Genomic DNA, 21800 nt, shown 5'->3' with positions numbered 1-21800 from the left:
TGAACACACATTACACATGAACTTTGGAATGCAGCCACCTTGTCTTCTTCAAGCCACTTCCACCACACTTTAGAATGTCTTCACCGGGAGACATCTAATGCCCTATGTGATGGGTTTGCAGTGCAATATGCGGACAAGACTGCCAATATTCAATTCAATTTGTGGTCTGCCCTTTCACATTCAGAGCTTGAGATGTTGGAAGGCCAGTCCTCCCCTGTTTCTTTCCATTGGCCTGACTCACACTTACATTGTTCTGTGTCATTGTCGGGATAGACACACATGCAAGTCACTTTGTTTCCAAACAACAACAACATAATTATTTTGTTTGTGTCTGCTCGTGAATCGCAGCCCAATCCTTTACACGTTTACTTGGAAATATATCATATTGTGTTCAGTGGGACTTATGCACACAGGAATGCTCAGAAGTGCCCAACGTGACTTACTGCCAAGTAATTACCACATTTTTCCACCTATAAGACACCTCCATGTATAAGACGCCCCCTATTTTGGGGGACTCAGATTTAAGAAAATGGGGTGAGATGTATCCGTGTATAAGACTCCCCCTAATTTTTCACATTATTTTTTAGGGGGGAAACCTAGTCTTATACACGGAAAAATACAGTATTTTTAGAATTGCATCTTTAGACATGATCATGCTGCTTGAAATTCTGAACAGATATGTGGCCACTTCCGAAACAGCATGGGGCCAGGTTACCTGGAAGATTGTCTTCTCCCATAAATACCTGCCAAAACCCTAAGTTTAGCCAGGTTCCAGGGCCCTTGTATTCATATACAAAGCCCTGACTTAGATCCAAGCTACCTTAGGGATCTCATGAACCCTTATATCCCAGCTCAGTTATTCCCCAAGTATAGTTTGTGTGGTGAGTCATTATGTTGTTGCTGTTGCTCTAAAAACCTGGTAGTCAGAAGCTTTTGCCATTCTACTGCAGATCGCCCAGAGATCTATGCCTACCCTTGTTTTATATGATGTTGTAATGATTTTGATGGTGTAACTTGATGCAATCTAGGACTTTAGTGGGACTGTTTAGGAGAATGTAGTTTCTAGACTTTTTTTTTTTTTTTTTTAGCAAATGCCTGAAAGTTGACAGATAGTTATTTCATTGTGCTTTGGGCCCCTTGTCACTTCTTTTCTCTCTCTCTCTCTCCCTCTTTTTAATACTCTAACAAAATGGATTGTGGTGTAAGGATATAAAAGTGAAGAATAGCAGCACTTGACAGAGAGGGGGGAAAAGTGAATGCTATGAAAGCTGTCTAGAATGTATACAATATGTCCCATTGCTGCTAGGGAATGCAGGCAAAATACCAGCTCCTTTTAGTTTGTTAGGTAAGTCTCCATGGAAATTACTATGGAAATTTACACGTAGATGTGTTAAGTACAGTGCTAAGAGACTGTCTTCCATTCTCCATGGCTGGGAGATTTGAATATAAATCTAGCACTGGTCTGTTCGATTTGGCCTCCTTGAGGCATTGTCCTGACAGCTGCTGCACAGTGCATGGTGCTCTATCACAACCTGCCATGTGTTTTGTAATGTGGATAGCAGTAATGCATTTTTATGTGGTTCCTACAGTGTAGAAATCATCACTTAATCAGGGCAAATGCTGTTATATGTCCACTGCCTATGGTGCACGGCAATAGAGGTGCTGCGCATATCTGTCTACACAAAGAGAGTTACACTCTTATCAACTGTAATCAAAACAATTATGTTGCTTAAAGCAAACAAGAGCATCAACAGAGTTAACCTGGGGAGGTAGGACAAGTCCCCCCCTCCCCGCACTATTAATCTAGGACACTAAACACTGCAAGGAAATGTTGTAACAAAACACTGATGTTTTAGCTGTGAATTCTTCCCCCTCCATTTCAGGGAAATCGTTGGAAGGTAACGATAACCAGCAACTCCATAAATTTACTTGTGTCCTTGCTCCTTCCTCCATAGTGAGCAAAGGAAACTTGCAAAATCTGCTTCCATTCCATTAATAATAGATAATATGAGAGAAGAAAATGAATACCTTATAACTTCAGTCTTTTCCATGCCTCCGTCTGGAGTGTCTACAAGGAATCCTTTATATAGACCTTATTTTCCATCCATGCTGATTTAAGTGAAGCACACCTCCCAAGAAACTGTTAGAGTGTATAGCTTTATATACCTGTCAAAACTCCACCTGCTCTCCAAGTACTGTGAAGCTGGGGAGGTTTAGAGGTCCGAAGAAGCGGAATTTAACAGAGCTAGTGAAGGGGAAGTTGATCCTTTAAATCAAACATTTCAGTTTATCTCCAAAAGAAGGATGTGTGCTGAGACTTAGTTTTGCCATCACAATGGCTATGAAGTATAAGAGAGGGCTCCATGAGTGGCAACTTAGTGACATGGAGTCCCCTTGTTGCCAAACGCCCAAATAATTGACTTGTCTAGTGGACTCTCCTATCTGTTGTGATACCAATGACATCCTTGTTACAGTGGCCGAAAGCTCTGGCAGTGGCAGGGTGTGAAAAGAAGCAAGTTGTGGTGGATTGGGTAGGAACTTGGATCCTCCCACTGTTCATTATCTGCACCATCCCTGGAGCGTAAATATTTTCTCTCTTATTGTGGGAGTTAAGAGGAGGGGTAGTACTTCTGGTGGGGGGACACATTCTGCTCCTTCTAGGATAGTTTGTCACCCTTGGTCCCCACCCTGCACTTAGCTCTCACCTGTGGCTCCTAGAAGCTGTCAGCATGTGATAGTAGCCACACCCTGCGAACGGCTTCAACTTGCCAGCTAAACTAGGTGAGGGTAGCTGTTGGGTCTCAAACCCTCAGTGTGGGTTGATATCTAGTCCTTGTGTGTACAGTCCCCTGTACGCAGGAGAACTGTGACATACATCCAATGGAGCTGTATGCACGCTGAGCAGAGTTAAGCAAGAAGCAAGGCTGTGTAGGTGTGTGGCATCATGAAATTTATTAATTTACAACAAATCAAAACAACAAAACATGGCTGGTGTGAGCAGTGTCTCTCATACACGTCTTCTCTGTCCGAAAGCAGAGAACAAAGGGCAGAAAAACAAAAGCACACAGAACGGAAGTTCTCTTGTCTGAGTTTCCGCTCCCACACTTCCAGCAGTATGGAATGTAAATAAGGATCACATGAACCAGCAATGAGAGAATGAAATACTGGCAGTCCTGGAGGAAGAAATCCTAAAGTAAAGTCCCTGAACGCTGAAGCTGTATACTCAAAGCAGTGTATGCCTATTTAGAATCTTCAGAGATTTTGACATGGCAAGCCTTGAAACTATTTTTCTGCAGCAGTGCTACAATAGGTGTGTATAAGACGCAGGCTGGCTTTTTTTATGTATTCCATAAACAGAAGCTGCTGTCTTGTCAGTACAGTTTTGAAGCTGCAACCATCTGTACTCCTTGGGGAATTCCATATATGCTTGGGTGATATGGAACAAACCTCCCAACCTGGTTCTTAGAACAAATCTGTGAGAAGGTATTTACGGTACATCTTTTTTCAGTACATGGTTATTCATTTCATAAATTAATAAAATATTTCAACAGCACTGGGCCTTCTAGGACCTGGCGTTGCAGAACAAATTCCTTTTGTATTATAGACAAAGGGAGAAGGGAGAAAAAGTAGCCTCTGCACACTTAAAGCAATCAGGCATTATTCAAGACTGGTGATTGGCAGGTACAGAATAGGGTTGACTGATTTACATCTATGGTTTTTCTATGCTTCATCTTAACATTTCATACTTTATAAAGCTAAAACTTTCTCATTTTAAGAGGGTATCATTTCCCCCCCACTCACTGGGGGTAAAATATTGAGGGATGATAAACTACAGATTGAAGGTGTTATTAATGAGCTGATTTATCTTTTTTGCTTCAAGAGACCTTGTAAAACCCAAAATTGCATATTGCAATATTCCATTTTTAATAAAAGTTATCAATGTCCCATTTTTGTTGGTGGTATTAATTTTTACATTTTGAGTCTTCCATTTAGCTTTATAGTGAATTTAATCATGGTGTTTTAATAGCTTTTCATATCATTACAGTCCTTTTAAATTTGCTTAGTTTTATGGAAAATGTGTTATTTCATTACATGTTATAAAATGGTGGGGAAAGAGTACACAGGTGGTATTCAACTAAGTTTTACTCAGAGTAGATGTAGCTTAGTAATGTTAATTAATTTCAGCCGATCTATTCTGAGGAAAATATAGCTGAGTACCACCCCATGTGTGAACTAGTTTTGTTAAGAAAGAATAGTAAAAGAATATAAGAGCCTCACAAGTATCTGAGAACATTACTGTGACAAACCATCTGTTTAAAATTATACCTTAGGTTAGATATTTCCTTCTCCATTCATTGCACGTCACAAGTGAAACCAGTCGTTTTAGAATTCAGATTTACTTTCTTTAAAATAGAAACTTCAATTTATGCAGAAATACGCTGCAGTTACTGTTTGAGGAGTATATTCAGAGGCCCTACATTCAACTGAATGCAGATTTTCATCTTTTAATTTTAAAAATGATGAAATCTAAGTTGCTACAGCCAACCAAATCTATAACTGTCTTTGTACCATGCTTGGGTATAAGATTTATAAAAAGGAGCATGTCCCCGGTGAGAAAGTTAGAAGACTATAGACTCAAAGGGAAGAAGCAAAGATAAGAGAGAAATCTTTAATTTATTTAATAGTATCAGTTCTTAAAGTGGTCCATTAGAATATCATTGCATACACGAATACACACACACACACACGTGTATAATAAATCTATATGATTCTAATCCCCCTTGAGCATCAGGCCTCTTGATTGTTGCAAGGAAGCTCAGATGTAATCTGAGTCTTAGACCGAAAAAGTTTCCTGAGCTGTGTCTTAAATGGTGTGGGACCAAATTACTTAAAGCCTGCGCCTATGAACTTGCCAGATAAGTGTAATTAGCTGCAGAGGGGCTTCTCATGGACTTGCCTGGAAGAGAATTTAGTTGGGTAGGTGCAATAGTGAGGCTTTTTCAGTGGTGGCCCCACAATTGTGAAACTTCCTCCATTGGCAAATACAACTGCCCCCCTCCTTGTTTAGGCAGTCATTGTAAACATCTTTCTTTCATTTTGTTTTTAACTGAGAATGTGATTTTACTTAGTGGCCTGTTTTACCGAGCAATCCAAGCCCCTCATATTCCAGGTTGTGGGGTGGGGTGGGGTGGGGTGGGGTGGTGATATTAGGTTGAGGTGTCCCTTTGTCCAGCTCTCCCGGCTTAGCCAACCTACCACCAGTGGCTGAATGAGTGGGGTGGTAGGAACCCTGCTGCTGGGATCTGCACTGGCAGGGCCAAGTAGAAAAGCTCCTAAAGGAGGTATTCCAAGGGTAAGGGGGTGGGGGGACTGAACCAGCTCAGGATCCGCTGGATCCCAAGCTGGTCTGACTGCCAGTGTGCTATTGCATGGTGCCTGAGTCAGATCAATGGTCTGTCTAGTATTGTCTGTACTGGCTCTCCAGGGTTTCAGACTGGAAGAATTTACCAGCCCTATCTGGAGATGGCAGCTATGGAACCTGGAGAACTCTCCTTGCAAAGCAGATGCTCTGTTATTTAGCTACAGTCCTTCACCAAAGGAATCTGTAGAGTTGTATTTTGTTTCATCCATAGCATCGTCACCATCTTTCCTCTTCACCAGATTTCAAATGGTTGGATAGTTCAGGTTTCCCTCAGAAAGCCCGAGGGTCATTAGGGAATTTAACATGCTTCATATCCGTGTCATCTCTGCCTTGTCGCCCCCGAGCTTTAGAGCAGGTTTTAATACCTTGTCACCTTGTACACAAAAAGTTTAACTCTTTGACAAAATCTGCTTTCCTTTTTTCGTGTTACAGGAAGCTTAGCGGAGTACCCAGGGCATGTAAAGAAAGACTCACAATGAGGTATCTAGGGCAAACCAATTCCCTTTGGTCAGTGAAATGTCCATACACAAGAGTACATGCCGCATTCAGCACATGTGTGAAAAATTCTAGTCTGCCCATATGATTTTATCGGGTGGGATCCAGCATTGTTCTGTGAATCGAAGGAGCTCTTGTGAACAGAAGAAAAGTTGTGTTCACGCAGCTCCGTGAAGGAGCTGAAGGGAAGCACTTCCGGTTCATGCAGCTACAATGTTCAGGTAGAAACAGCCCATTAACTGTTCAAGTGATAATTTAAATATTAATGGGACAGTAGAGAACTAACTAGAATAGTAATCAGATTAAAATTCAGGTGTTAAGCAGGTACTTGTGTTTAAACACTAGGCAAAGTCTATGATAGTGAACAGCTGAAAAAGGAAGTTATTTGGGTTTTATTCAGCATAGCACTATGTAAGGTTCTTGTCTGTGCAAGGATTACCATTAGCACAGTGGGACGTTTGCCCCCTTTTCTTCCTCCCATTCCCCCTTCATTCTGTTCTAGGAGTTCACCCCAACCTCCAGAGCAGATTAGGGGAGGATGCAAGCCATGGAGGACCACCAACGATGACTCCCTTGAATATCTTAATGACTGAGCAGAGATATAAGTGATCAGGCTGTCTTTAATGTATCCTGGGTCCAAGAGGTCAATTAATACAAGAACCTTCAACTTGGCCCAGTAATGTATGGGCAGCCTGTGCAAACTTTTAGCCTAGCTACAGCCTTTTGCACCATCTGGACCAAGAATAACCCCACATAGAGCACATTACAGTAATCAGGTCTTGAGGTTACCAGTGCATGAAACACTGTGACCAGGCTATCCCCATTCAAGAATAGCCATAGTTGTGGGAGCCACCAAAGGAATTCCTAGTCACAGAGACTACCTGAGCCTGAAGTGACAAGAGATGGATCCAGGAGCCCTTCCAAACTATGAACCTTTTCTTTCAGAGAGAGTACAACCCCACCAAGAACAGACAAATGCCCTATATCAAGTCAGTTTGGCAAATGATGATCTGCCCAACGTCACCTAGGGATCTTGTGGCTAAGCAGGTTTCATTATGCTTGTTGCATACCACACCTTGTTGCATTCCTTAAGCTCAGGAGTTGGTGGGTTAATCCAAACAATGCTGCCCACCTGTTAATCACATGACATCAGTGTTACCAAAAAGGAGCAATGCAGCAGCGAGCAGCAGCTTCGTCAGCTGCAGGTGACTGGAAAGCCAGACAGGATGTTGATGTTTGTGACTGTTGCCATGGGAAGAAAGGGGCAGTCAATTCACCGTTCTGAGCACCGGATGTTAGCTCAGAGTGTCATCTGACCTGTACTGGAAGTACAATGGGTGGAGTTATATTCTCTCTGCTGTGGTTGTAAGAGTGTGCAGACATGTTTATCTGTATGGCTGCAAAAGACAGAAATAAAAGCATGTAGATACATTTCTGTCTGTCTCTTTCCCCTCCCTGGGGATAGCAGGGAGGAGACGAAGAAGTGGTGTGTTCTTCTCACGTCTGGGAAGGATCGCCGATTACAGACCTCGCCTGTTTTCCTGCCGGGAGTCGCAGGGGGAGGTCAACAAGGAATTCAGCCGGTGCCTGGGGAGTGGCACATTCCTCTGACCAAGGCAGGATTCCAACAATCAGGTCATTCAACTTCAAAGGAAGACATTTATGAGCTCACTCTAAGTATGCTTCTGATTCTTCCCTTCTTCTTTTGCACACATTTCTTGAACCAAGCTGTAATTTGATACATTTTGAATATTGCACCATTTATTTTTTAAAAAAATGCTGGTTTTGTACCAGCAGCTTGAAAGGAAGAATACAGAGTGAATGCGAAGTGTGCTCCTGATTCTTCCTTTTCCGTTTGGCCCCATAAGTTTACCTGTCCTGTGTCTGATATCATTTATTGTTAGTTGATTGCCAGGTAGGTGTGGTTTGGATCAAACTGTATCACAGACAAAATGGGGAGCCCTAATTAGACCCATAGACCAGAGGTTTCCCCGTTAGTAATTGAACTATAGGCTACAGGGATTGAACCAGGGATATTGTAAATGGAAGGGTAGAGTCTAGCAGTGAGCCTTGGCTCTTCCCCAGAATTATTATAGTTTTGCATGTAGAATTTGAGTTCTAAAACATAGGACTGGAAGGAAGGGCTAGTTAAATATACATACCACTTAAATGTTCAAAGACTAGGGTAAGGAAAATTAAAAGCTAGATGACAAGAATGCTACGTTGTGTGGGTGAATAGCTAATTTAATGGCACACTTGTGAAGATGCACAAATGCTCTTTCATGAATGAGACAGCTACTTCCAACAAGCACCCTTTCTGCTACACACACACACACACACACACACGCACACTATTAAGCTAAAATTCCCAGATTTTTCCATGAAATTTTACTTCACATCTGGCACTGTCTATCTGAAAAGCCATAAATTGCTTTGCTGCTGTGCTTACATTCTCAGCGCTGGCAGACACCTTGTTGTTATAAGTTCTAATAGTATTTCAGTTGCTCGCCAGACTAGCCAAAAGCCATTTCATGCTGTATTTTAAGTGTCTGTTTACTCAGTTGTTACAAATTGCCTATGGGACAGGAGCTGCCTGTCACTTCCAGAGCAATTAGCATGTGAAGCCTTATCAGAAGAAATCCGTCAAGTTTGAACAGACACAAATAGCACATGGGAATCTCTAAGGAAATCAAAATGAGTATTTTGCAGCATATATTTACATGCTGCTGTTACTGCATTCAGTCATAACTTATATATTTCTGTATTCCTGTAGATGGATAGAATGATATAAATAGCCATCATTTTGGTACCCTTGTTCCGTACAGATTATACAGTTCTGAGAAAAATATTTTGGGCTAATGCTTTTAAAAATACTATATTTTAAAAAATAATGATTTAGAAATTAATAGGACGGGATACTTGGTTGGTTCAGTTTATTTATTTATTTTTTAAAAAATAGTGCAGTGTTGTGGTAGCAGAGGCAAAAGAAAACCATTTATAAAATTTCAGTTAGGCCAACACTATTCACAAAGTGAATAATTCCAGATTTAATAATTCCAGATTGTCACATCGGATTTAGAATGATTTGCTCTAATCGACAGCATTGATGGCCACCCCAATTATTTTTAAAAGAACACCCTTAAACTAAGCGTTTCCATGAGGAAGTTCTTGCAACGTTAATCCATATGGTATGTGCACTTATCACCTCCTGCATCAGTCACCATGCGCTGAGTCACCATTACAGCAGATCTTGTTTTATCATCTTGATAAAAACTCTAAAACAGAAATGTGGATGAGAGGTGATAAAGCACAATGATCAGCGGTGACTCACTATGCTGCACATGGGGGATGCTCTCAGTGTGAACATGTAAATCCACTCCCTCAAGTATCTTGCGCTCTGTTTACTGTGGTGCCAATGCCATGGCTCAACTTTGCATTTCAGAAGCAGGATGTGACGACCTCCAAATGCCCTGCCTTGTCTCGGTTGTATTTCAGTGCAGTGTGTCCCAACACTGGAGTACATGTGTGAAGAATAAAAAATGTCTATGTAGAACCAGGTGCATAGGCCCTGCATAGCAATCACTCTCCATCCCAGTAGCAGGCCAGTTTCATTGGTAAGAGGCATGTGTTTGACCCTACTGATGTGGTCACAGATTTCAAAGGAGCTCCTCTGCCGCATGGCATTGTGCTATAGTAGAATAGTTCCCCTTTACGGCAGGGGAAGCATGTGAAAGGTGCTTGTGAATTACCATATCTTGTTTTAGCACTGCTGAAAAGGTTTGTGTTCCCAGATTCTTCCTTGTTTTCTGATGAGAAGTGTAGGGTCTGTGGAGAATAAATGAAGGCTTAAAAAAACAACCAAAAACTTCCCTGTGCATAGGAAAGTAGGAATGGCTGCTTACTGCTGCCTGCATTACAAAGAAACTAGTTAATTGTTTGGCAAGTGTAAATTAAAACAAAAAATAAATGCTAATTACTTTCTGGAAAATTTAAGCCTGCTGAGAAGTGTTACCTTGTTTACTCTGAGTATCCTCTTGACATCAGCATGGGGTTACTCATAATTAGATGCACATGTGTAAATACAATGATTAGATAGTCCCACATAAACATAATTATCATATTTTTTATATAAAAAAACACGTCTTTGAAGAGGGTCTCTAGCCCTGTGGGGTTTTTGTTACTATAAAAGCCCAACAATCTACATGCCTTTATCTTATGTCGGCAAACAATGGAACATTAGAACATAATAGGCTCACACAAGTCACAGAGAGATGAGTGGTGGTCGATCCTGCAGGAAATTATTGTGTTGGATTGAGCCCAGTATATTCGCAAATTGCATCACAACAGTTGAGGTCATTTACAATGATGACTCATTAGAGAGTATTAAAATAAGAGCACACTTTTTCACTATAATTAGTGTTCCTCGTATAAAGAGGCAACATCTTCTTGTTCTCTAATTTCCTGAGTCTATCCAGGGTGTTCGGGGTATTCGCTTTATATTCATGAGATTGTAGTAAATTAACCTAAACACTATTCTTGTTTTCCTTGTTGGATATTTTCCAAATATATTCTATAAATTTGGGAGTATTATATAATTAGTCATAATGCAGTTGATTACAACTTCATTTGCTATACAGGCTTGTTTTTCTCTTGCCCTCAAGCGTATATAAAACCAAATCTGTATATGAAGCCTATTTGGGCGGGGGGGGGGGGGGGGAGGCGCGGAGAGGCCTTGAATAATGTTTATTTTGTCAATCCAAGAAGATGAGCTCACAAGAAGAATCAGATGGAGATTTTAACCACAGGGAACTGGGCACATTATCTCCAAATCATGCAAATTTCCAAGCAGTAAATAGATGCTGTCGAAACAGATGTCTGTATATATGCAAACAGTTTCCATTTGTGTATTTAGGGAAATGGTGGATGTTTTAGATGTTGGCTTTCAAAAGTGGGTGTGGTCTGTTGGGTTGGTCTCTGTAATTAATCCTGCACCTGTTCCATATTCTGGAACAGCACACTTTGCAGGTTGCAATGCGGAGAGCCTGCTTGCTCCATTAATAGTGCTTAAGTAGGGGGAAAGATACATTAGAACAGGGGTGGGCAACCTAAGGCCCAAGGGCAGGATGTGGCTCAGTCGCCTTCTCAATCCGGCCCACTGGTGGTCTGGGAATCAGCATGTTTTTACATGAGTAGAATGTGTCCTTTTATTTAAAATGCATCTTTGGGTTATTTGTGAGGGCTGCCTGGTGTTTTTACATGAGTAGAATGTGTGCTTCTATTTAAAATGCATCTCTGGGTTATTTGTGGGACATAGGAATTAGTTCATTTTCCCCCCAAAATATAGTCCGGCCCACCACATGGTCTGAGGGACGGTTGACTGGCCCACAGCTGAAAAAGGTTGCTGTCCCCTGCATCAGAACATTCCTTCACTGCCTGTTAGGCACACATTTCTCTGAGAATTATTGTAGCAAGACTCTGGAGCACCAGGGAACAAGGAAGGTGGATGAAGGAGTGATGATCAAACTGGAGAAAGAGACTCAACCAGTCATGAACAAACTGCAGCCATTTCTCATTGTGAGTGGGGGGGGGGGGAGAGAGGGGCAGCTGTGCCTCATCCATTTAGTAGAAAGTGCAGATGTGGCAGGAGCTCAGCCATATCACAAATAGTGGGTCTGGCTGACTGTTGGGGTGAGAGGAGCAAAGAGCTGCAAGCTTTTGATTCAATAAGAGGTATCATCACAGTCTCTAGCAAGCCATTCCTTTTGTCCCTATACAAATGATTTAAGAACTTTCACCTATGTTTGGTTGCCCGTATTTTCTGAATGCTGTATGGCAAAGTACATGAATCTGACCTTTGAAGAGTTTGTAAGGAATCCATTTTAAACTTTCCAAATGTTTAATTTTCTTCTACGCTAGGGGAAGTAGGAAACTTTGGAAGGAACTTAAAAGGGCATATTTTAAAGGTCTATATTCCCACGAATACTTTGCTGCATGTTTTGTGATTTCAAATCTCTCTGGGGTTCTCTCACCAAAGACTACTTGAACCAAACCTTGATCTTGGGATCCAGGAAATTGTCATATTATATATGATGCATTTTCTTGCCCAGCCAGCACCTCTGGAAAGGGCATGCAGAGAGAGCTGGTTGGTCATTGTGAGATACTGAACTACGTTGGGCTTTTTCTGATCTATGGCTCCTGTGTTCTTAAATGTCTTAAACCTTTAATTTTTTCAAGCACCTAAGCTAAGTTTTGATTATTTTTCGACTAGCTCAGAGTTGATTCACAAGGCCATAGGCCTCATAGAAACTGCTTCAAATGGCTGTGCATTTCTGTGATTCCATTATATCATCAAGATTATAGTTTTGCAGTATTTGTATAAAAAAATAATATTAATAGTCTTTCTCCCCTTTCCCTTTCAGAACTGATCTATGCCTGGATCTTCAATGAATACCCATCTTTTGTGCATCAGGATAATCGTCGTTTTGTTTCTCAGGAGACTGGAAATTTGTACATAGCTAAAGTGGAGAAATCTGATGTGGGGAATTACACTTGTGTAGTGACAAACACTGTAACTAACAACAGAGTGCTGGGACCTCCTACACCTTTAATCTTGAGAAATGATGGTAAGATTTCCTGTTAAGTGCTGAGTAGGTTTGGCTTCCTTGTAGGAAAAAGAGGTAATGGGTGCATTTTTTACCAAAGAACAGGTACCACGGAGTCTTAGAAAGAAAGACCAATGGGATAATTTTGACCTAAGGGTTATTGTCATTGTTGTTCATTATTAAATTTGTTAGTCGTTTTATCTTGCCCAAAGCAACCCAAAGCGACTTGCTATTCTATATCACACCCAAGAAATGGAATACACTTGTAATATTCAAAAGCAAAGGGGTAATCACTTAAGACGAATGAGAGAGCAGGGAAGTAAACTCCTCTGTAGTAGCCATGGACAATGGATGTTGGACAATGGATGTTGGCGGCAGCAGCTCTAGCACTTCCTCTGGCATTGGCAAAGGAAAATGAACTAGAATAACAGTATAATATATACATTATTATTATTATTATTATTATTATTAAACAAGGGCCTCCGGCCGTGATAAGACATCACAAGGAAGTGGCAGAGAATCACTGTCTTCCCTTGCATTTCTGTAAAGCAAAGCATTTATTTCAAAGGAAGCAAGTCTTGGATTCATACCTGATGAAACCCTGGAAATAACGCTTTAATATAATGATTGCTTACGGTGGTGACTTTGAAGTCAGTTACCCATGAGCGCTTCTCTTAGGAATTCATGCTTTGCACCTACTCTGGCATGTTTACTGAAGTCATTCATGTAAAATGTACTTGAAATGTACTTGAAGTGTATTCTACTGTTTATTATAGATGTGCTGGAAAACACTGTTGAGTTCAACAGGGAAGATCAGCAACATTCATTTAAGCACAAGATGATCAGGTTTCCCTGAGGCTGAAGTGTTAGTATCGTTGAAGACAGGTTAAATTTGCATTAGGCTCGTCACAGAACAGCCTGAGACCTCAATTTATAATTTTCATATTCCAGCTCTCCCGTTTCTGGTAGCTCACATGTTTAAATGCAATTTACACTTGACTATTCATACGCTCCAGTGTATTGAGAGGCCAACTGGCAAGGCCCTGGTCTTTCAGTAGCGAATTGCAGTTTGCATTTATTGCAATGAAATGCAAACTGCAAGGCATGCATGTTCTAACAGGCTGACAGGAACATCTGGATCCTCTTTTTTAAAAAATTGAGTTTGACATGTCCAGTACATCTCAATATATATGACAGATTATTTTCATTAGAGCATTTCATCATTAAATTAGCACACTAAGAGGCAAATTCATCAACGTTTAATGTCCCAATTACATGAATAAGTGTTACAAAAAGAAATTTCATAATGTTCCTCTCTCATTTAATGTAAAATATACTGAACTGTGTAATTCATCACTTTGGTGCTAGTCATGCAGTTTAGAACTATTTCCGTTATAATAGGTCTAGGAACAAAGGCACATAAGGTATTTATTGATGAAAATACACCATTCTATGGCAGAAGAAATCTTTTCCCATCCCTGTCTTCCACAGACAACACAAGTATTTGGAAACTTTTAAAGTATCAAAAGATGTAATTATTTTGCTTTGGTCCAGAAGGAGGTAGATGTCATTTTATTACCCAGAGAAGAAGGACTAGACTGCATATTACATTAAATGCCCAATCTGTCCTTCTGTATGTTTTCCCCCTTTAAAAATAGCAGTTATATGTGTGTGTGATCATGATTAGAGGCATCTTCCACATCATGGTCCTAATGAAAAATTGCACTACAAAGCTGTGATGTAGCAATGCAGAGAAGCTGCCATTGGTGGCAATGACAGCTTTTGTCCCATGTCAAATAACAGCTTGGAACTTATAATTTAGCCACACCTTGGGTTACATACCCTTCAGGTTACAGATGCTTCAGGTTACAGACACTTCAGGATACAGATGCTTCAGGTTACAGACTCTGCTAACCCAGAAATAGTACCTCAGGTTAAGAACTTTGCTTCAGGATGAGAACAGAAATCGTTCTCTGGCGGTGCGGCGGCAGCAGCAGGAGGCCCGATTAGCTAAAGTGGTGATTCAGGTTAAGAACAGTTCCAGGTTAAGAACGGACCTCCAGAACAAATTAAGTACTTAACCCGAGGTACCACTGTACAATGTTGGCATAAGAGTTTGTAGGGATTTTGGATAGATAGGGTGATATTTTGGTATTCAATTAAGTTTTACTTGGATTACATCTATTAAAATTAATGACCCTGACTAGTCAAACTTATTAATTTCAGTAGGTCTTCTCTGAACAAAACTTACTTGAAAGCCACCCCTAGTTATTTTCCTCAAGGATATTGGAAAAGTAGCTACTTGGCATCTAGAAGAAGCAGTGAAAAGCTGTGTAAAACGCCAATAGCTCTGTTAAATGTGTGCCCCCTCTTCTCACCTGTTCCCACCTCAGCCTTTGTGCAAGGCATGACATCTACAAACTGTTGTGCACTCTAAGTTGCCTCTCAAGGCTCCTAAAATATAAATCTTCAGATGTTACTTTAGAGCTTCCTGAAAGCAATAGTTTATTCTCTTGTTTCCTTAAATTGGGCTGTTTCTTTATATTGTATGGCACAATCAGAAAATGTTCCTTAACCCATTGGTCAAGCATTTTCAATACCAGGTAGCATTTTCTCTGCAGGGAATATAAATGGGGGCAGCCAAGCAATGGTAAAAGTAGACTTTGTTCCCTGGATCAATATAAGGCCAGTTTGTAACTCCTCTATAGAGATGGTATTTATTTCATTGTTACGAGAAGTATATAAAAGGCAATCTGTGTGGTATAAACTTTTTTCTTTTTTTAAAAAAAAATATACTCTATGCACTTGTCTTTCCTAGCAAGAATTGTCTTTATGTTTGGACTTCACTTTTACAATCTGCCCCTTATACTTTCAGACACTCCTCAATTAGTCCATAAACACCTCCCTATAGTAATCAATAGAGTTGGGTTTTTTGTTTGTTTTTAAAGCGGGGACATAGATTTTAAGGAGCACTTTCTGATTGTGCTAACAGTGCCTCACTCTTACCTGGTTTAAAGTTCAGTTTACTGGCTTGCATCCTGCCATACACCAGCCTAGCACATCCACTGCTGCACCTGTGTTAGTGCTGACCTTTAAAGTCCTAAATGGCTTTGGCCCTGTATACCTGAAGGAACGGCTCCATACCCATTGTTCAGCCCAGACACTGAGATCCAGTTCTGAGGACCTTCTGTAGTTCTCTCATTGTGAAAAGTGAGGTTACAGGGACCTAGGCAGAGGGCCTTCTGGGTAGTCACCCCCACCCTGTAGAATGCTCTCCCATCAAATATCAAGGAAATAAACAGCTATCTGACTTTCAAGAGGCATCTGTTTAGGGAAGTTTTTAATGTTTGATACTTTGCTGTGGTTTTATAATTTGTTGGAAGCCTCCCAGAGTGGCTGCAGCAACCCAATCAGATGGGTGGCATATTAATAACAACAACAACAACAACAACAACAACAACAACAACAACAACAACAACAACAATAATATACAACACTCACCTCACTGGCGCATCCCCTCCCTGCTTGTTTTTATCAGTCATGAGAGTCAAGAGCCTTACTACTGGTAATTCAAATTCATCCAACTCAACAGGTCTAGATGGTGTTCTGGAGACCTCTGGAAAGTCATTTGCAATAACAGTGATTATTAACAATTTTATCCACAAAATGCTTTGCAAACAGGCCAATATCTAGATGAAGCTGCTGGGGGTGGCCATTAGGATATTTTCTGTTACACTAAAATTGAGAGAGATTGGCAGTTTTCTTTTCAGCCTCTTTCCTAATGATATCCCAACATGGAATTTAACTTTTTCACAGATTACTAGGTCAGCATCTTCATTGAAATACTCACAACTCCAAGGTCTCATTCCTGGTCACACGCTTCAGACCCCTGAACATATATGTGCAATTATTTTTTTGCCCTAGTGTGCATGACTTTAGGCTTGCTTACACTGAATTTGCATTTCACTATTTACTGTCCATTTGCCCAGTTTGTAGAGATCATTGAGGTCTCACCATTCACATTCTCACAGCACTCACATAACATGATGAATTCTGCTGTGTGGATAGGAGGGGAGAATAGACAAGTAGGCAGACTGCAGTGTATAATCTGATCTCTTGCTCTCTTTTTTTATTTTTTGTAGATTTCCACAACCATGTGGCCTGTTTGTTAGCACTCTCTCTGCAGGCTCCTAGAGTCTAAGTCTGTGTTGGGCTATCACATGTTTTGCTTGCAGCACTGGTTTGGCGCTTTTTCCCCCTTGCTTTTTTTGGTACTTTGAAATGATGAATGCTGAAAAGCTTGGAGAAACATATGCTGCCTTTGGAAAGCATGTTGAAAGAAACAGGATACTGACAGTGACTGGTGTTCCCTGGCTGTTTAGAATGCAATCCATACAAGTATCCTTAGCATAGATTGTTTAGATGACTGATTTTATGTGGCAGCTGCACTTTATATCATACAGAAGGAGTGTCTTTGAAGCTAAGTGAATGGGGGGAAAGGCAGCCTGTTATTGTGTTGAAGCAGTATAGACAGTAAAAGTAGCATGCATATCAACATCAACCCACATTCCTTCTGAGAAAGCTGTGTTTATAATAAAAGCATTTCCTCATCTGGATGTTTGAGGGAAAAGGGGTCTCTCTATATTGCACTTTATATATCAGAGTTGTAGGAAATCTATTTAGCAATTATGACAGTTCTAAAACTTAGGAGCAGTCTCCCCTAGGGCAGCACAGCAGAGGCGGATTTAGAGGAGTACAACTGGTTTGGTCGCACTGGGCACAGAGCCTCGGGGGGCACCACAACTATGATGCATAATGGAAGGCGAGAGGCGGGAGGCCACTGAATTTTGGCATCGCATAGAGCACCACTGAAATTGAAGACCCCAAGGTCCACCACTAAACACAGGATACTTGATACGAATTACTCAAGGTTCCAGGAAAAGAAGGGATCCTGAGGCAGGTGAAATCTTCCTTCCTCAACCAGCGAAGGCCTAGATACATTGGCTGCCCTGTGGTATGAAATCTATGGCTGCATAGATTTTGTGCACTCATTTCTAGTTATGCACGTGAAGATAGCATACATAAACAATCCCAACCATGTTTGGGAAGAAGGAAGCTCAGGAGAAGCTGGTGCTCCCCACCCCCGCTCATGTTCTGTGTATTATTTTAGGAGGGGATCAGGGATTCCCTATTTCCTTTCCATACCCAACTAAAGATTGCCTACAGATATAGTCTATAGATACAGTCATCCCTCGGGTTGAATGCGCCTTGGGTTGAGCGTGTTCAAGTTGCGCTCTGCGGCAACCCAGAAGTAATGGAGCGCGCTACTTCTGGGTTTCTCCGCTTGCGCATGCACAGATGCTCAAAATGACGTCACACGCATGCGCAGAAGCGGCGAAAAGCAACACGTGCGTGCGTGCGCAGACGTGCCGTCACTAGTTACGTTTGCTTCTAGATGCAAACGGGGATCCGGAACGGATCCCGTTCGTATCTAGAGGTACCACTGTATGGCCTACGGATCGTTGTGTGCAGCAGCAGGAGTCTACGCACAACAGTTAATGAGAATCTCCAAATGCTTACTTGGAAAATGTATCATTTGAGGTTATGAGAGGAGGCTACAAGGTACAGCAAATTCTTCTCTTCCCCATTCATTATGCCCCATGCCTTTTCTCCTTCAAATCCTTTAACCTGCTTGTTTCATGTCACTCTCTCACCTGTTACTAGCTGGATGCTTCTGTTCTCTCCATGATTCCTCCTTGCCTGGGGAATCATGCCATTGTCTGATCAGCTGAGCATCTAGCTTGCTATTGTTATCAATAGTCAATCACGGTGGTAGCAGCAGTAGGAATTTGTTGGCGCCATCACCATCATCATTGTTGGAGAAGTACTGGCAGTAGAACAAGAATAAAACTACAAGCCACGTAATAGCGCCTTTGGGATTCAGTGTGGAGTGCTCTCTTTTCTATGCACACAGCAAGGAAGGGACACTAAGAACAGCTATAAGTACCTGAATGTGGGACCATGATTCAGTATATAAAAGCAAAGCAAAGCATTGTGAAATCAGATATACCCAAATAAGCACAGTGCATGGGAGTTGCGACTTCTGCAGCCCAGTTTCTTACTAACACCCATCTGTGAAACTGTCAGCCCTCTCTGTGTGTTTCTGACTCTTTTAGTTCTCCCAGTTCTTCAGCTGTAGGACTATTGCCTCCTGCAAACTTGACTTGGTATTTCATTTCAACAGCAGGAGAGCAATCCACCGATATTACCTCTACTGTCATTAGTTTCCATTGATGAAACATCAACTTGCCACCTGGACTATGAGCCTGTCATCCAGCAAAGAGAGGGCAATTAGGCAAAACCTGTAGCAGCACATTGTCTAAGTAGCGGACCATATCCCAAGGCACAGGTAGCCAGAGGCTATCCAGCTGACCACTGAACAACATTCCCAAAGGTGGTCATTCTGAATCTAATTCACATGCAGCTCTTACTTTCTTTTAGCTACAGGCTTCCCTAACTTCTACTGTGCATAAATATTTAGTCTTATTGAAGCTGGGCAAGAATGAATGTTCAGAAAGAAGGATTGGATTATGATACCATATATATTTATGTTTTTGACTGTATTTAATGGTTTATGGAAGCTACTTGGTTTGTAAGAAAAGTGTTGATTTAGTATAAACAGAATGACTTTTTATGTGCATTATTTAATATGATTTTTTTAAAAAATAAAACTTACTTGATGTAATGGTCGAATTACTAACACAGTAAAATTTTAGCAAACTACACAACCGCTGTAGCACCTTAGAGGATATTGCACCCTAAAAGTTAATAGGAGCTTTGGTTAGCTGGCAGTGCTTTATCAAGAGTTGTTTGCTCTGCATTACTTTCTCCAAAAGGCATTGATTGCACTTTATTAGCACTTTCCTTTCACAAGAAGAATGCAGAAAAATGAAAAAGCAAACAGCCATGATGAGATGTAATCTTAGGCAGATGGCTGAGAGCTGCAAAACAAATTTTCCTCTGGAAGTAAATAGGATAAGGGAGCCTCACGGTGTGTGGCTGTGGGAGACGAGGGTCCTGTTTGAAATGAACAGATTAATTGGGCACGTAATGATGTACAAAACTGCCCTGGGTTAACTCAGGCATACTTGGGGATGTGTAATGCAGAATTCAAGCCAATTTAGCATCCATTATATGTTCACAGGAGTGATGGGCGAATATGAGCCGAAAATAGAAGTGCAGTTCCCAGAAATGGTTCCATCTGCGAAAGGAACAACTGTGAGACTGGAATGCTTTGCGTTGGGAAAGTAAGTTTTCGCCATTCACTCATTCTGCTGTACTAAAACAGTTTGCAGGTTGTTAGGGCAAAATCAAGTAAATTGTGGGTTTTCTGCTTCGCACAACCTCCCTTAACTGTGATGTTGTCTCTCTTGGCTTACAGCGCTCGTTCATGCCCTTCTCAGTTTGACCAGCCATGCTCTGTGGACTTTTCATTTTGTTTTGCTATGCAAATACACATGTACATTGTTACTTTGAATTATAATCACTTGGACAGCTACTGATGAAGTTTGGTGCATGAATCTGATGCACCTCGGAACAAGCCCACTCCCCCACCAGCGGGGGTGGGGACCTTAATGTATCAGTTGATAATACCTACTTTGGCTGCAGCTGCTTAGAAAACAAAAAATTGATGTCATTGTGAGTTAGTGGAAAGTCAACATGTTATAGCAGTTAAAAAGGAAAATTCAATGCTGGAAATAGTGGGGAAGGTATTTAATATAAAGGAAGTATCATAATGCCATTATACCAACCTGTAGTATAGATTTGGACCACAGGGGACTCCCAAGTTATCCACTGCTGTGAATAAACTGTGCAGGCTATTACCTTTATACCTTGTGAAAATCTAGATACAGCAAACTGGCTGCTGAACAAGATGCGGTGGACAGATCTTTGTGTTGATCCAGCAAGGCTGCTCATATAAATGCATGCAGTAATCACTTATCTTATGGGGGGGGTGTTCCAATGGTAACATGTATACCCAAAAATTGTGTATGGTCAAACCCTTGGAGCTGCCCTGTGGCCAGCAGGTTGTGGGGAGAGAGAGCATCCTCAGCACTCTCAAGAGCCAGCATGCTGAGTTGGCCTTGCCCTGTAAGTAAGGTTTTGCATGATTGGTCCATTTGGGTTATCCAGTGGAAAAAGGGCTTTTAAACTCACCACCTGACTTGGGACAAGAGCGGGCAGAGGCCTGCTTGTTCGGATGCTTCTGTGAGATCTTGCAGAGACTTGAATTGTCCCACAAGATCTTGTGAGGGCATTCCTTGGGCTTCCAGAGCTTCTGTGCCAAGTGAGCCTTTTCTGAACTTCCTGTAATTAGGTTGGGCAGCTCTGAAAACACTGGGCCCCTCTTATATCACAGGTATTATAACTAGTTATTGTTAGAATTCCTGCTCCATGATTGCAGTCATGGGATTGTTGTCCATTTCATGACGGCGTATGTTTTGACTCCACAGAGTGGGAAGTGACGGAGACATGATGTCTGTGTTACTGTGTTCCGTGAAGTGGGACTATTGTACTTTGTTCTTTTTCTCTTTGCTGTCTGATGCTAGAAAGAGCGGGAGCCATGTTGCAGTGCTCCGTGTGTGTTTATATGTAAATAAAGTAGATTAGCCAAAATGCTGAGTTGCTGAGGTCTGTTACGCAAACAGTTGGGCATGTGTTTCTGCCAGGGTCCTACTCTAGTGTAGACTGAACTCCTGACAGTTATTGCTACAAATGGTTTTTTTTGGGGGGGGATGGGGCTAGTCATTTGCAATGATGTGTTTTATATATATAAATGAACTTGTCTGTCCATAGCAGTGCAATTAAAAGAATGCAGCCTTTACCACCAGGATTTTCTCCCTTCTGTTGTTGATAAACAGCCCGGTTCCTACGATCACCTGGAGAAGAGCCGATGGAAAACAGATCCCCAAAAAAGCTCGGAGGCACAAATCAAGCAGCATCCTTGAAATCCCAAACTTTCAGCAGGAAGATGCTGGCCTGTACGAATGCGTGGCTGAGAATGTGAGAGGGAAGAACGTGGCCAGAGGCCAGCTGACGTTTTATGGTACCCTGATTATTTACTCACCTGTTTTTCATTATAGCTGAGGCCAAAATGTGGTAAATGCTTTGTTGCACTGTCAATGTTGATTTTTCTCTTCATATTTGTCTTGCAAATAGGACTGCTCAGCAAGTGTAATTTTATATAAAATAAAAACCTCTGAGACGGGCATATTGATTGA

The 21800-nt window shown here is 41.3% G+C and overlaps 1 protein-coding gene and 1 long non-coding RNA gene across 10 annotated transcripts in view; one reads left to right on the top strand and one right to left on the bottom strand.

Annotated features, from left to right (window-relative positions):
- Positions 1 to 21800, top strand: part of LOC309336526 (contactin-4) — a 525279-nt gene that overhangs the window by 383442 nt on the left and 120037 nt on the right. For all 9 annotated transcript variants that reach the window (XM_081852419.1, XM_081852424.1, XM_081852423.1 and 6 more), the window contains 3 exons: positions 12337 to 12540; positions 19724 to 19826; positions 21441 to 21625. In XM_081852419.1, coding sequence (XP_081708545.1) covers positions 12337 to 12540; positions 19724 to 19826; positions 21441 to 21625 — 492 coding nt within the window. The remainder of the gene's footprint in view (positions 1 to 12336; positions 12541 to 19723; positions 19827 to 21440; positions 21626 to 21800) is intronic.
- Positions 9012 to 18991, bottom strand: LOC309337455. The gene is made up of 3 exons (XR_014154319.1): positions 18234 to 18991; positions 16021 to 16135; positions 9012 to 9742 (listed from the first exon to the last, which is right to left on the bottom strand). It is a non-coding gene; the product is annotated as an uncharacterized lncRNA (long non-coding RNA).

Source organism: Podarcis erhardii (assembly GCF_964252035.2).
Source record: "Podarcis erhardii genome assembly, chromosome: 2".
Taxonomy (NCBI): Eukaryota; Metazoa; Chordata; class Lepidosauria; order Squamata; family Lacertidae; genus Podarcis; species Podarcis erhardii.
Note: the sequence above shows the minus strand (reverse complement) of the source record. Positions and strands in the feature narration are given on the sequence as shown.